Source organism: Lissotriton helveticus, chromosome 7 (genome assembly GCF_964261635.1).
Source record: "Lissotriton helveticus chromosome 7, aLisHel1.1, whole genome shotgun sequence".
Lineage (NCBI taxonomy): Eukaryota > Metazoa > Chordata > Amphibia > Caudata > Salamandridae > Lissotriton > Lissotriton helveticus.
The window spans coordinates 1,838,410,960-1,838,426,615 of NC_136068.1; the positions used below are offsets into that span (position 1 = coordinate 1,838,410,960).

At 45.7% G+C, this 15,656-nt stretch overlaps 1 protein-coding gene across 1 annotated transcript in view; it reads right to left on the bottom strand.

The window, feature by feature from the left end:
- Positions 1-15,656, bottom strand: part of LOC144769737 (killer cell lectin-like receptor subfamily B member 1) — a 357,657-nt gene that overhangs the window by 222,801 nt on the left and 119,200 nt on the right. Inside the window, exon 4 of the mRNA XM_078653917.1 lies at positions 465-628. Coding sequence (XP_078510043.1) covers positions 465-628 — 164 coding nt within the window. The remainder of the gene's footprint in view (positions 1-464; positions 629-15,656) is intronic.

Consider the following 15,656-nt stretch of genomic DNA (forward strand, 5'->3'; position numbering starts at 1 on the left):
ATCTCGACAAGCTCTGTCTGATCCCGTACCACTGATGCCCTGAGAGCTCTGCCTGCCCCTCTGTCACTGGATCCTTGCTAGCTCTGCCTGCTCCTGTGTCACTGATGCCTTACCAGCTCTGTCTGTTCCTGTCCCACTGAATCCTTGCCATTTCTGCCTGCTCCTGCATCACTGGTGCCTTACCAACCTTGCCTGTTCCTACATCTTGCGTGTCTTACTAGCTCTGCCTGCTTCTGAATTGCCTAATGCATTATGATCTCTGTCTGATCTTCTATGACTGTTACCTTGCCAGCTCTGCCTGGTCCTATGTCACTGATGCCTTACCAGCTCTGCCTGCTCCTATATCACTGATGCCTTTTCAACTCTATCGTCTCCTATGTCCTTGATGCCTTACCAGCTCTGCCTACACCTGTGTCACTGATGCCTTATCAGCTCCGCCATCTCCTATGTCACTGATGCCTTACCAGCTCTGCCTTCTCCTCTATCACCACCAGGTGAGAGCTCCTGGAAGAGCAGTCTTCATGGCTCTCGTTCCAGCTCTTCTTATAAGTTTTTTCTGAGAAGTAATAACACTTCTCTCCATGTTGGTGCCACTTCAGAGGACAAGATGGCGTAGGATGAGTTCCTGCTGGAAGAAGAAATTAAATGAAAGGTTATTAAGGATATCAGTTATTCACTAAAACAGGTCAATAGCATGCCCCAGTGAGGTGTATCAGCCTTTCAATCGGTTCTCAATAGGTGGACTTATACTACTCAGTGCTGAAATTTGTGCTTGGCTTGTGGGGGCCAGGGGTGGCTACTGGCAGGTCTGATTTAGGTCTATAAACCTTTTGAATAGGGGGACCAGCCATCCTTAAATTTCCCGGACCATCCGTAATTTGAACCTCATGTCCATTGTCCATGAGGATCCCTTTTATAGAGACCGTTTGTCCATAATTTTGGGCCTTGCAGGGAGCAGAGCTGTTCCCCAGTGAGAGGCCTCAGTTCATGTACCATTCGTAATTTGAACCTCATGTCCATTATCCATGAGGATCCCTTTTAGGGACACCTTTTGTCCGTAATTTTGGGCCTTGCAGGGAGCAGAGCTGTTCCTCAGTGAGAGGCCTCAGTTCCCTGATGGGGCAGCCTCGGACTCATCCTCGGAGCACAAGAGAAGCCCCAACTCGCCCACTGCCATTCTATATGCTGGCTCATTGCCACGTACAGAATGACAATGGGCCTGTTTGACCAGTTACATCATGTGGTGACCTTCTCCTGCCATGGCCTAGGGCAGGGAATTATGTTAGGGTTAGATGGAAGAAATGAACAAAACAAATGTACAAAGTTAAAAAGAAGAAGTTATAGTTCTTACACTGTCTCATAATTTCAGAGCTGAAGCACTATTTATTACTATATAAAACGAAACCATAGTTGCTGCTTTTTTATTTATTTTATTCAACTAATATCCATTGACAAAGCCAATAGTCATGGATTGTTGTAGGTCTAATGTTACTGGATGCAATGATAGAAACAGCAAAATACCGGGCAGCACATTATGCTCAGCACATTGTTTTAGCTGAGATTTTAAGCCACACCCTTAATTACATCATACATGCCCCTTGGAGAGACCCCCAGCTTTCTCATCCCACTTATAGCCCTGCAAACAACACCATCTCGTAGTCACCTCATGTCCTGCGCTGTGCATCATGCATGACTCATGACTTCCAAGTTTTCAGATTGCCTATGTGCAGTGGAATAGTGAACCCCCCCCCCATCCTACCCCTTGCTTTAGGAACTACAGCGAGGGAGAAGTTCTTGATGGGCCTCTTCTGTCTGCAAGTGGATGCTGGGTGGAGGGGTGAAGGGTGGATGGAAGAATGGGTGGCTAAGTGAAAGGGGAATGGAGAGAGAAAGGGAGGATGGATGGATAAGTGAAAGCATAGATGAATGATTGACAGAATGGATGGGTGAAAAGAAGAATGTAAAGATGGATGAGTAAAATAATGCATACGAGTGAAAGGGAGGGTGGAGAGCTGGAAGACAGGATGGATGGATGAGTGAAAGGGTGAATGGGTGGACGGATGAGTGACTGGATGGATGGATGAGTAAGTGAAAGGATGTATGGATGGGTGAAAGGGTACATGATTGGATGGCTGAGTGAATGGATGGATGGGTGGAGTAGTGGATGGATGGGTGAAAGGATGTATTGTGTGAAAGGGTAAATGGTTGGATGGATGCGTGAATGGATGGATGGAAGAATGGAAGAGTGGATGGATGAGTGAAAGGATGGCTTGGGTAAATGGTTGGATGGATGAGCGAATGGATGGATGGGTCCTTTCAACCTTGCCAGCACTGCCTGTAAATTACCAGGAAACAGCCCAAGGGGACTGCAATGCTACACTCGGGGTCATCAACGCCGCCCCTGCCTTCACCCTGTTTTCGTTACTGGGACGTGCTGACGGAGACTACACTTCCCAGGGCGCCAGCCATCGCATCAGGGAGAAAGCACCAGGAGGCGCTTAAAAACGCTAGAGGGCTCCCGCAGCGCGGGTCCTTTCAATCTTGCCAGCAGTGCCTGTAATTTACCAGGAAACAGTCCATGGGGACTGCAACACCACACTCGGGTCATCAACGCCGCACCGGCCTTCACCCTGTTTTCGCTGCCGGGACGCGCTGACTGAGACTACACCTACCAGCACACTTGCTGGGGAACCAGCCATCGCGTCAGGGAGAAAGCGCCAGGAGGCACTTAAAAACGCTAGAGGGCTCCCGCAGCGCGGGTCCTTTCAACCTTGCCAGCACTGCCTGTAATTTGCCAGGAAACAGTCCAAAGGGACTGCAATGCCACACTCGGGGTCATTAATTCCGCACCTGCCTTCACCCTGTTTTCATTGCTGGGACGCGCTGATGGAGACTACACCTCCCAGCACACCTCCTGGGGCACCAGCCATCGCTTCAGGGAGAAAGCGCCAGGACGCGCTTGAAAACGCTAGAGGGCTCCTGCAGCGCGGGTCCTTTCAACCTTGCCAGCACTGCCTGTATTTACCAGGAAACAGTCCAGGGGACTGCAACGCCACACTCGGGGTCCTCAACGCCGCACATGCCTTCACCCTGTTTTTGTTGCTGGGACACGCTGACGGAGACTACACCTCCCAGCACACCTCTCAGGGAGCCAGGCATCGCGTCAGGGAGAAAGCGCCAAGAGGCGCTTAAAAATGCTAGAGGGATCCCGCAGCACGGGATGTGCGCGGACATGTCTAGGCGCTGCCCGCATGAAGCCCGGTCTAAGGGTGGCCCGTCCGCACCCGTCAGGGACTGGCAGAGACTGGACTGGGCCACCCCTCTGATATTTGGACGTTGGTAGCTGTGTGGTAAGCCCATATCTTTGTATAGCTTATATTGCCTGTGTATTTCCAAGTGGCTTGGAATTATTAAGTCAGCCCTCCCATATTTTCTAAATAGTGTAGTAAGCTGCAGATAAAATATGAGTAAACGCAAGGGCCCGGCTGTAACATTGGATGCTTTCATTGTCAGGGCAGAATCTCTATTAAATCATGAGATTCAAATAGCAGAAAGGAGCCTATCCCTTGAACCGGTGCATATTATCACACAGAGACAATTGTGTTCTCCCAAATTGTCTGGTACCCCGCATTCATCTCCATTAAAGCTCACAAAAGCAGGCGTCAACGGTGGATCCTCACTAAATTGCTCTACTGCTTCCCTACCCCGAGGGCAAAATGAAATATACAGTACATCAAGCCTGGTAATGGGACCAAGACTAAGGAAGCAAAATTTGAGGCTAGGGGAAAAGGGGGATGACCAACGAGTAAAAAAGAAAGCTATCCCCGCTGCGAGGGAAAACAGGGCAAAGATAGCAGGGGGCATGTTCAAGGAATAAGATCTAACTCCAGTACAGATGTACAAAGGGCGATTAAAATAACTGTCAGCACCCAGACCGAGGCCAATTATGATCAAAATTATTTTGATTTACGGACTCTTACTGAGGATTTGGAACGAATTATAAAACTGTATAAATCTGCAAAGGAAGCTATGATAACACAGATAGTGGAATGTATGAGAGAGAACCTGAAGTCCTTCTAAGGGAAGATGGGACAATTGTACACTGTCATAGAACACTTGCAGGACAGTAGCAATTTCACCAGCCATTATGTGCAGGATGGAGGGCCCCATAAAGTACAATATCATCCACCTCTGCAACCAATAGTACAGGGAGATGGCCGGATAACACCAGCCGAAGCCAATGGTTGTACCAGGTGCAATTCGTCTGTTGATCTCACCAGGCCACATCCTAATTCTACGATAAACAACGGGCGGATATAATAGCGGGGGGGACACAGGCCAGTGCCGAAAATCAAGGGAACACCATTGGCAACCAACACCGACACACAGCATGCGATAGGCCAGGTATCCAATCTGGAAGGGCAGCAGTACATAGCCCAAAAGGCATAGACCTATTAACGAACAGTGATGTTCTACAACTACCCCCTGCCTCGTGTCTCTATGTGATAATCTTTGCTGGAGTTCTGGTCCTAAGAAGAAATCAGAATGAGACCTGGATTAGTTTAAGGAACAAGACGGCTGACTGGTTAGCAAAGTTTAAGCAATTTAATTTATAGAGAATTGAAGATATTATAATGGTGCGTAGGGTAGGGTGGGTGGGAGAATCAAGGAAGAACATTAAGGGTGATTGTGTGGTGATACATTTTAGATGCCCACAGTTGGCTAGGGATATTTTAGCTACCAAAGAGGAAGTCCCATTTAGGAACACTAGTCTTTGCGTACTTCCGCATTGATAGTTCTATAGACCGATGGGCGGGGAAAATATAAACGGTACAGATTCCCTGGTTCCACTCTCTAACAGATTTGAGGGATTATCATCTCTAGAGGACTTAGATTGACATTAAAAGTTTTCATATGATATAGCGGATGCTCCGGTAATTTCCCAGATGAGGGACTCTTTGGTTCGGCTACTGGCCTTGGATGTATCGAGAGTAGAAGTTTTCCAAGGTGATCTATTAGTGGATGGGAGTAATGAAATCCCAAGCCAAGATAAAACAGAGAAAACCCAGAGTTTACATGTTCCTAGCACTGAGGTGTACACCGACATACCAATAGGAAGCTATGATCTCAATCCACTGAATGGAAAAATTGGAAGAGGGCTACTCTTGAATATAGAGTTGTGCAGGAACTCGGAAGTATGCCTCACCTCGTGGAATATAGCAGGTTTAAAAAGAAATATAATTGACATAACTTGGAATGAATATAGCGAGCAAAGCAACATTACTCTTTTACAGGAGACCTTGTCACTAGAAACACCTCACAGAATTGGTTTTAAAACATTTAGTGTGGATGGCAGCCCCTCAGTAAAAGGCAGACCTTCGGCCGGCTTGGTTATATGGATAAGGATCTCTTTGAAAGTCGATATAATCCCACTAAATGTACCATCTCGAGATATGTTGGGATTAAAATTGATCTCACGGGATGGAGATGCTTTATATCTGTGTAATATATGTAATAGACCAAGTCCTGCTAATCAGGAATTAGTAGGAGTTGGTCATCTTGAATCCTTTTTAGATACATTAGGACCTACTCCTAGGATAATAATTGGAGGTGACTTCAATTGTAATTTCGAACCCGTATTGGGGTTTGGTAACTTATTCGAGGATGAAGATATGGCAAACAATATTCCTACAGTAGAGAGTGATAAGGAGGTGAAGTGCACAGTAGCAGTGGCCCACATTTTGAAGCTCGCAATGGGACAAAGCCTGAGAGCATGCAATGGTCGCCTGCCTTCCGACAGACCAAAAGCACACACATTTTGTAGAGGCAGTTCCCGGACTAATATAGAATATATAATTGTGACACGTGCGTGATTTCAAAATTTACCCCAGAATAAAGAGTGATCATCGCCCCTTACAGCTGACAGTATCTTCAAAGTTTTTTCTCCCATTCCAAGACGGTGATAAGGAAATTGGTACCATTGAAGATGAAATTATACTAAGTAAAAATCGTCGAGCCATAAAGTGACCATATATTCTAGGGAACCTTCAAGCCATGACTAGTATTTATACTATTTTTGCAGACACTATTACACCATTTATAGAACAACCTCTAGACAAAATTCTGATGTTGGATTTCCATGCCGCATTGGTAGATGCCCTAAGCCCGGTCCTAAGTAGTATACCAAAAGAGGGGAATACAAATACATTTGAAAAACCCCTGGTATAATAAGAATTGCCGGGTAGCTAAGAAAGAGCTTATTCAGGAAGTTAAAGGTAATAGTATAACTGCAATAAGGGAAAACAATACATAATTATAAGCAGACCTTGGAAAAAGCAAAGAAATCATGGGATGATGATATCTGGTTAGGTCTAATCAGCGGGGCTAAAGCCAAGGTCCAGGCAGGTTTTTGGAACTTGATAGCCAAAGGGAACAGAACAGGAAGGACCACAAAAGATTTATTTCTTGATGGAAATACCTGGGTGGCACATTTCTCTGGTCTCTACTCAGAAACTAATGGTGAGCAATTTGTTGTAACAAAAGATATGGAGATCACCGCTAAGGCTGCCAAATTGCACTTCAGTTTAAAAGAAACTTTATTACCAACTGAGTCCGTTAAATCAGGTAAAGCACCAGGACCAGACAAAATTCCTGGCGATCTTTTAAAACATGATACAGGAGTCTGGGGACCTTATGTAAATCAACTCTGTAATGCGATAGTTGATTTTGCACCAATACCGAACACATGGAAAGGGGCAGAAATTGTTACAATTTTTAAAAAGGGCAATCTGCACGATCCGGCAAACTATCGCCCCATCAGCTTGATTGATATCACACAAAAATATTTTGTTAGGCACATTCTAAGTAGATTAACTGTATGGATTGAAGATGTTGAATTACTCTCGAAATACCAGGGTGGGTTTAGGAAAAAAACTAGTACAATTGATCAAGTTTTTTGATTTATGTGCATATGCTGGAATATATATAAATATAAGGAAAGGCAGTTTATATATTGCCTTTGTAGATTTCAAGGCTGCATTCGACTTGATACCCCGGAACCTGCTGTGGGATTCTTTGAAAGACCTAGGGGTGCTAGTCGAATTGCTTGTCCAAATAATAAGTCTCCATGATGGAAATTTTGTAAAGTAAGATGGGGGCCTAGGGGTGAACTTCCTAAGGAAATACCAGTAAGAAGGGGTTGTACGACAAGGGTGCATATTGGTGCCCACCTTGTTCTCTCTGTATGTAAACGATATCCTCCTATAGTTGGAAGGCTGCAATAATGACTCACCTAGGTTGGGAGGAGAAGTAATACCAGCATTATTATTTGCTGATGACACTATTCTAATCTCGCAAACCCACAGGGGAATCATTAAAGTTGATGAATTCTTTTTCCTTCTATTGCACTAAGAAGGGCCTTAATATAAACTCCAGCAAGACTGAATACATGTCCATAAATCCACATAGATCTTTTAAAAGGAACTTAGGGTAAATCACCAGAGATTCAAGTACGTACAATGTTTAAACTATTTAGGAATCACATTAGATACGAAACTGACTTGGAAGTCACAACTGGAAAAAAATAGAATCATTCTGCTCCAAAATTCCACTCCCATTCCAAAAAAGCATGGGGGGAGTACTTCAAGGGCAGAGTCCCCCCTTAGAGGTTTTTAAATTTAAGGCCCAATCAGCTGGTCTATATGGAGCAGAAATATGGGGGCCACACTGTAAATGGAATTTTGAAGTGGGAGAAAATAATTTCTTCCGGAAACTATTAAGACTACCACGTAGGACACCTCTGATTCCAGTTGTTATGGATTTAAACTGTAAGCGAACAGACAACCATGCTCTATTATGTCCCCTCCTATTTTGGGCGAGGATTTGGTCAACTTCTGAGTTATTATACTATAAGGAGATTAGGAACATTGGTCAAAGCAAGGCTATTCCATGGCTCCAACATGTGTCCACATGGTTGGAAAGGATAGGTTTGCTTAATTTTTGGGATGAGCCATGGCATGTAGTAAGCTAGTAAAGTCATCTTTGTGGGCTTACATTAATGATAATGTGTTACAAAAATCTAGTATGGGTCCTTTACCAACAAAATTCCTTCTATTTAAAGATATAGCTCAGTTTGAACCATTTCTAGATGAGGTACTACCCCAACTAGCGAAATCTCTGTTTTTGAAATTCAGATATGGGTCCTACAAACAAATGCCAACAAATCTAGATGGGGAAGTAACTGTGTTCATAAAAGTCTTAAACAGTGCATGCTATGCACAAATGAGGTTAAGGAAAACGACCTGCACATATTATTCTTTTGCCCTCAATATAATATCCCTAGGAAAAATGGATTAAACCTCTCTGCAAAATTTTTAACTTGAGACATTGCAGAGAGGCAGAGCGTTTATTGAGGACAGATACAACACAATTGGTGGTCTTTGGTGTAAGTAGATTTCTATTTAATGTGAATATTATAAGAGTTAAAATTGTATTGAAACTGTAATAGTAAATAATATATTATTGTAGTAAACGCTTTTAAATACTTCTGCACTTGCACTTTAATAATCTGTGATAACCAAGTGATGAACTTTTGATGTAATAAAAGGTCCATACTTATTGGAGATATCAAATAACTTCGAAAAAAGTTGAATATATTAAATTCAAGGTTTGCGACAGATTTTTAAAAGGTTTTATCCTAAAATGTTTAGTTTTTTATGTTTATACATTTTTTTATTGTATATATTGAAGCTGTTTAGCTCTCTCTTAAATTGTATAATTAGAATGGATCATGCAGCTGTGCTCAAATGCCCCACCAAGTGTTATAATCAACTGATCGATAAATGGATAATGGGAATGTTTTAATATGTATCTTTTATGGTTAATTGACTGAAATAAAGTTTGAAATGATATGAATGAGTAGATTGATGAGTGAAAGGATGGACTGGGTGAAAGGGTGGATGGATGGATGCGTGAAAGGTTGGATGAAGGAGTGGATGAGTAAAATGATGGATGGAAGGACAGAAGATGGATAAGTTTGCAAATGTTTGAAAAGGTTTGGATATGGATGGGCACACAGATGGAAGGACAGAATGAATGGGGAAAAACTGTATGATGGATGAAAGAATTAATAGAAGATATTTTGAGTGACACCCGACTGCTACTTGAATGTTACACTAGTAATTGTAAATGTTTGCATGTTTTGTTTTAGGTGTAAGGTTTTAGGGAGAGCCATCAGCTGTGCTTGAGATGTGTATTGTGTTTGTAGCAATAGTCAAGGTATCAAAAATATACTATGTAGTAGTGTATCAACAGCGCATCCTTTATGAAACCTGCAGAGAAAAGCACCTTTGTGACTTCCGCGAAGCCCTCATCAGCAAAGTCAAAACATCCATAATGCTTTCCCTCTGGTTGGTTCATCACAACAATCCTCCCTTTAGTTCACCTATGCGTGCCACTTTATATCTCGCAATTGCACTCAGATATGAGATGCTAGTAACAAAGTCTATCTGAGCAGATCTTCCTGACCACTTCTCTCACCAAGCATGCCTGCTCAGGACCATGAGTTGTTAATAAAATATCAGACTGGACAACCCAGTGAAGTAACCATATAAACTGATTATTATAATACCACAAAAAGACCTAGACAGTTGCTCAAAGCTGCTCACATACCGAAAACCATGAAGTGCACAATTGTCTCAACCTAATAAACTTAAGTGGTTGTCTTTTTACTTACTTTTATACTATTGGGCAACTTCCTCTGATGTATCTGTAAAACCTACCTTTTATACCGAAGTTTTGTCTTGAATTTTGACCTTCTGTCCTGAATTTATTACCTGAATTTTGACCCCTGTCCTGAATTTTTACACTTACTGTCCTGAATTTTCACCCATGCCAGTTTGTCACCCTACTTCTGAAGCTGGTACATTTTGTAGTAGGAAAGTACTATTTACAGTTTGTTGAAACCAGAAAACTGCTGCTGAGTTGGTATTTATAAAGAGCAAATGCCCACAGGCTTCTCAGCACTGACCAGGGTCGTAACACAGGCCCCTGCTTGCCGCGCGGTATGGGAGGGCCCGAGCTGCATAGTACTCAGGTCTGAGCTCTCCAGATTAAATCCAGAGGTGGCGCCCCTCCGTGTACATTGCAGTGGGGCCCTTAAAATTTCGTAATGCAACTGGCGCTGACAAGACCAAGACACCAATATATTCCCTTATGCCACCGCAAGAAAACTAAAGGGGCCCTTTCATGCACCGCTGCGCTGGCTCAGTGAAGGGCTGAGTATCTGTTTGTAGACAAAGTTGCAATGGATAAAATGCTTCCATTTAACCCAATATTTCTCCGAATTCGTGCCTGCTTTGCCAAGATCACATCTGACCTGTTGCTACCTAAACCCCCTCCTCCCTTGTCAAGACCCACATAACATCAAGAACAAGAGTTTTTCTGGAAAAGGGGGTCGTAGATGACCCCCCCGGCCGTATTTATTAACAAACAATTAATATTAACAATATTTACCAAAAATGACGCAGAAAACATTCAATTGACATTGATTACATTGATAGATACAGATGTCAAATGGCTAACCTTAACATGGCTCTAATACAAGTTATTCCTATCCGACTCTGAACATATCATCATCAATAATCATAATGGCAATTCCTTTTCTGTGCATCCATATTTGGGCCTACGGCAAAGTCAATAACTGGTGTCAGATCCTTATCAATTAAGCCCGCCCTCCAGCCGTAGTGCGCATGCGCAGAGGGCCCGTTCACCGTGAGGGTATTTCCCCCCCCCCGTTACCCCCGTACGCTCTGTATACTAGCTCGATAAGGGGCCCTTGCAGTTCTGCGCCCTTTACTGGAGCCATTGTGCACCCTTTGGGTGACCCCATTCAAGAATGGCGCCGCCCTCTAAGGACCTTAAATTTACTGCTCACCAATCATGACCTTACCGCCTGACCCGGGAATCGCACTAAAATACGACAATATATTATATTAAAAAAAGGGGGAAAACATGTTACTGGAACATAACACAACCTACAACGGGAACAAAATCATACACTATACAACCTCTGCTTTAGGGGATGGTGGATGGGGAAATTAAATATCAGCTTCTTAGCGAGGCTGTTTTCCTGGGTAGCGCAGATGGCAAAGAGGAAGATTCCTCTGCTCCACAGCCTTTTATGGCCAATTTTTCACCAGACCGGTTCTAACCGGCCTGGTGCTGGCCACTTGCGTGACCGAGAAGTGATTCTGACCCATGACCCCACGACCAATCGTGTTGAGGGCGCCTGTCCCATCACTGCTGTGTGCAACAGGCCCACCCCCAAGTCGTCAGGGGCCGCCCGCCATATTCTCAGCGTGTCCGATGCCGTCCCAGTCTTTTCTAGAAACACTGCTCACTTTTTCGAAGCTGTGCCACCTGTAAATCTTGATTTGACTCAAAGAAATATGTGGTTTGTTTATTGCACTGTAAACATCAAAAAATACTTCATGATGTCTATGATCCAAGGGAAGCAACAGTGCTAGCTCTCCAGGGAGCCGTTAAAGTTCTTGAAAACAATGAGAGAGTGTAGGGTATTTAACAGAAATGTAGCGTGGGAACTCCTGGTCCCCTGTTCAATATACAACAACAAAGAGAGGAGTATCCCCTGCGGGCGTAACAGAGAAAGTCTCTCTGCCTAAAGCTTAAGGCTTCAAGAAGAGCTTGTGTCCAACCCTTATGTGGGACAAAGCATGTCCTTTATGAAGACCCCTCACTCACCAACCTAGTTGGTGACATGCTTCATCATCGGGGTCCCATCCCGTAGGCCGAGTGCCAACGGGGTGTGCTTCGACACCTGATTACAGTGGAGCGGGTAATGGTTTCTTTTATATGTGCAGTGATAGAACAGTGACAAGTGATTTAAAAAGGACCAGTACTACTCACTTCAAGACTTTATTCCTGAGTGACTGGACACCTATGCCTAATTAGGTAGACTTCGGTGTTCAAGATGTGTACTGTATAAAATAGCGACGTGTGCTATGTGAATTAAAAGGTAGGTCTACATGTTTCAACCATCAAACAATTGTAGGTATTCGTCAGGACCAGTGACAGACCAGGGTGGTTCGCACACGCTAAGGTGCGTCCTGCCCTTGGTCAGTGAACGTTGGAAACACAAAAATTATGTTTCTTATGCAAAATTTCTCCTTCCCGGTCTGGAAGAAAAACCTGTGGGAAAAAGATTCCAGAATGGTGGGTGGTCGAAACCACAGTGCAAAGGACATACAGTGGGACACAAAACATACAACATATACAAGAGGTGCCAGCCCCACAGTGTGTGTGACAGGTATCTAACACCGTCATTCTCCGTACTCCCTGTAGTGCCCTGCTTATACGTGGGCGTGTGGGTAGTGCGGGCATGAAATGTATGACAGGGGTGGAATACACAGGTCAACACCTGGGTACCGGCACCGTATTTAACGATATTGCCCTCGGGAGAATTAGCTCAATGCAAGTTAGTAATAGCACTTAAAAACAGGGTGGTGGTATTGCTTTAAAAGCTGGACCGCTAGGTCCACACATATCGACAGTCTATCGATTTCTATGAGGGTACCTAGGATTGATATAGCACAATGCTTACTTCGATCGCGGAGAGATTCCGCTTTACAGGCGTCCGGTTTCCAAGGGCGATGCTTACATCACCTGGGGAGTGACAGTGAAAGTGAGCGCGAGAACGCCGTCAATAGATCGACGTCTAATCATGTAGGATGACGCAATCCTAGGGGATCGTGTCTATCGACACTTACTTATGGCTTCTGCTCCTCGGTCGGTAAATCTAATTGGTTATCACGACGGTACGCCCATGCGAATCCCTGAAGCGTAATGCGACAGAGAGTTAGATATTGGGAAAGCCGTCTTCCTGGAGGGGCGTGGTTGGTCGGGTCACGTGGATAGGTAATACCAATCACGGAGCTGTAGTTCCAAAATGAGGCTTGGAGTGCAGTAGCTATGGTAACCATGCACGCTCATGGTAGTTGCTGAAATCGGGTGGCTTCACCGGCGTTCTGTACTGTCCTTCGTTTGACAGGGCAAAAGCACGGTATCAGTAGGGGAGAAGGGGAACGGAACAGAGGTGGTTTCTTTACCTATGGCATTAAGATGAGGCTCCAGGTCATGACATCGACTTTCATTTGGTGTGCGTATTGATACTCTGCCAACTTTCGGCCTGGTTATGATGTTTGAGTAGTATAAAGATGTGAATCTGCTGTGTTTCTTCGCGCAATAACTCCACTCCACGCTGTTACTTGAAGCGTAAAAGGCCATTTATTAGGACAAGGTTGCAATCATTTAGACTTATTAACAGTACATCAATGCATGAAATATACTTTTCCATAATCATTTTAGACTTATCAACAGTACATCAATGCATGAAATATACATTTCCATCCCATACCCACGCATTCTCCATTCTGCCTTTCCAAAACCATCTCACCTGTTTGACTCTTCACCCATTCACTCGATAACCACCTTCCTTTCCCCATTCTCACCTTCACTTGCCCTCCAAGCATCCTCTGTTGACTTTGCCTTTATTGCTCATTGCCTCCCATGCCCCACTATCAGTCACCTGTGTACCGTTTTCCCCCCACCCGAGGGGTGGATCCGCCCGTATGTGACTCCCCACCCCTCCAAAGTACCGCCAACCAGGGAACCCCCGGAGGGCGGTTCCCTGCCCCACCCCCATGTGCATCGAATGCATCCGCCACCCTGTGGCGTCCAATGGCTGACCAGCCACCACCTTACCGCGCGTCTTGGGCACACAAATAACCTATGCGAGGCAATCCCCGACCAGGAAAGACGCCCCCCTTTCGTGGTAAAAAACCAAGCCCACTCATGTTTGCAATCCGTGCAATCCGACCTTCATCGGGCCAAACCCTGTCGGTGACATGAGTCCCTCTTTGCCGGTGAACGACCATCCACCACCTGTATCTGTGCCCCAGATTCACCAATCACATTCCCAATCAGTTGTCAGGAAGCTGCCTGCCGTTTTATTTTAGGTGAACGACCATCCACCAATCATTACTGCGCCCTGCTACAAAGCACATTTTTCGGGCCATTCGATGCTAAAGGTGCCCCCCCCCCCATGGTGACTGACCATCCACCACCATTCCTGCGCCTCCAGGAAGTCAATAGGAATTCTGTCCAACATTGAGCACGACGAAAGTACCCCTCCAGGAGAAAACGGCCATCCACCCTCTGTTCGCCGCCAGTGCAACAGAGAAAAATTCACAGGCCAACGTCCACCCCCTGCTTGCCGCCAGGCAATAAAGAAAAATCCACAGGCCAGTGCAGCAGAGAACAAATTCACAGGCCAAAAATCCACCCCTTGCTTGCCGCCAGTGCAACAGAGAAAAAATTCACAGGCCAAAACATCCATCCCCGGCTTGCCGCCAGTGCAACAGAGAAAAAATTCACAGGCCAAACATCCAACCCCCTGCTTGCCGCCAGTGCAACAGAGAAAATCCACAGGCCAAACATCCACCCCCTGCTTGCCGCCAGAGCAACAGAGAAAAAATTCGCAGGCCAAACATCCACCCCCGGATTGCCGCTAGTGCAACAGAGAAAAATTCACAGGCCAAAAAGGCCATCCCCTGCTTGCCGCCAGAGCAACAGAGAAAAAGTCACAGGCCAAACACAGTCTCCACCAGGCACCCCCCGCGCGGCTAACGACCGTCCACCACCTCTACTTTGGCTCACAAGACCAACAACCGGCCCGGGCCACTCATTAGTCACCCAAGGTGTCCCCTCCACCGTTTCTGAGGTGAACGACCATCCACCCCTTGCACATCCATCCTTTGCCCCTGACCTGCACGGTCATCCACCTCATCTCCTATATCCCCATGCGTTGTATAATGTACTGTGGCCCCCACCACACTCAGTGAATGACCATTCACCAATCCATGCCTGCATTCCGTACCCAAAACGGTCTCGGGCCAAATTTTATGACCATGCCAGGCACCGCCCCCGTGGACGACCATCCACTGCCTGTACCACTACTCCAATGTACGTGAGCAACAGTCCCCCACCATGCTCGGACCGCGACAGGCGGTTCCCTTTGACCAAAGGCCCCCACCATCAAGCTCACACCGAACCGGTCTCCCCCCAAGCACAAAAACCCTGCGCCCGACCAGGACGCCCCATGTTCTGTTCCTTGGAAACACATCCCCAGCCAAGTACCTCAGGATACTGCCAGCTTGACATAACCCCGCAACTTCGCCCCTTCATGCGTCCTCAAGCAGGGCAACCCTACCGTCCCTGCGCCTTATGGCAATCGTCATGGCACCAAACACCTCCCACAATGTCCTTCGCCCCGTCTCATACCGTTCACCACTCAATCATCGGGGATCCTGCCCAGGCCCGTCCACACCCCCGCTAGCGCACCTCCTGTGTTGACCAACTGCCGGGGGAAAAGCCACCCCCCCCCCCTCCAGGCGACAGCCCTGGCTCCTGCTCCACTCCCAGACCCCATGGTAGAAAAAGAACTAGTCCTGCCAGAAACGCATGGCGTTCCCCCGGCCCCCCTTAAGGCTCAGTCAAGGAAAGTAAGGAAGCAGGTATGGAAGGTGCTGCCAGCGTGAAGTAGAGATCAGGTCCGCCAACTCCCTTAAAATCATGTATAA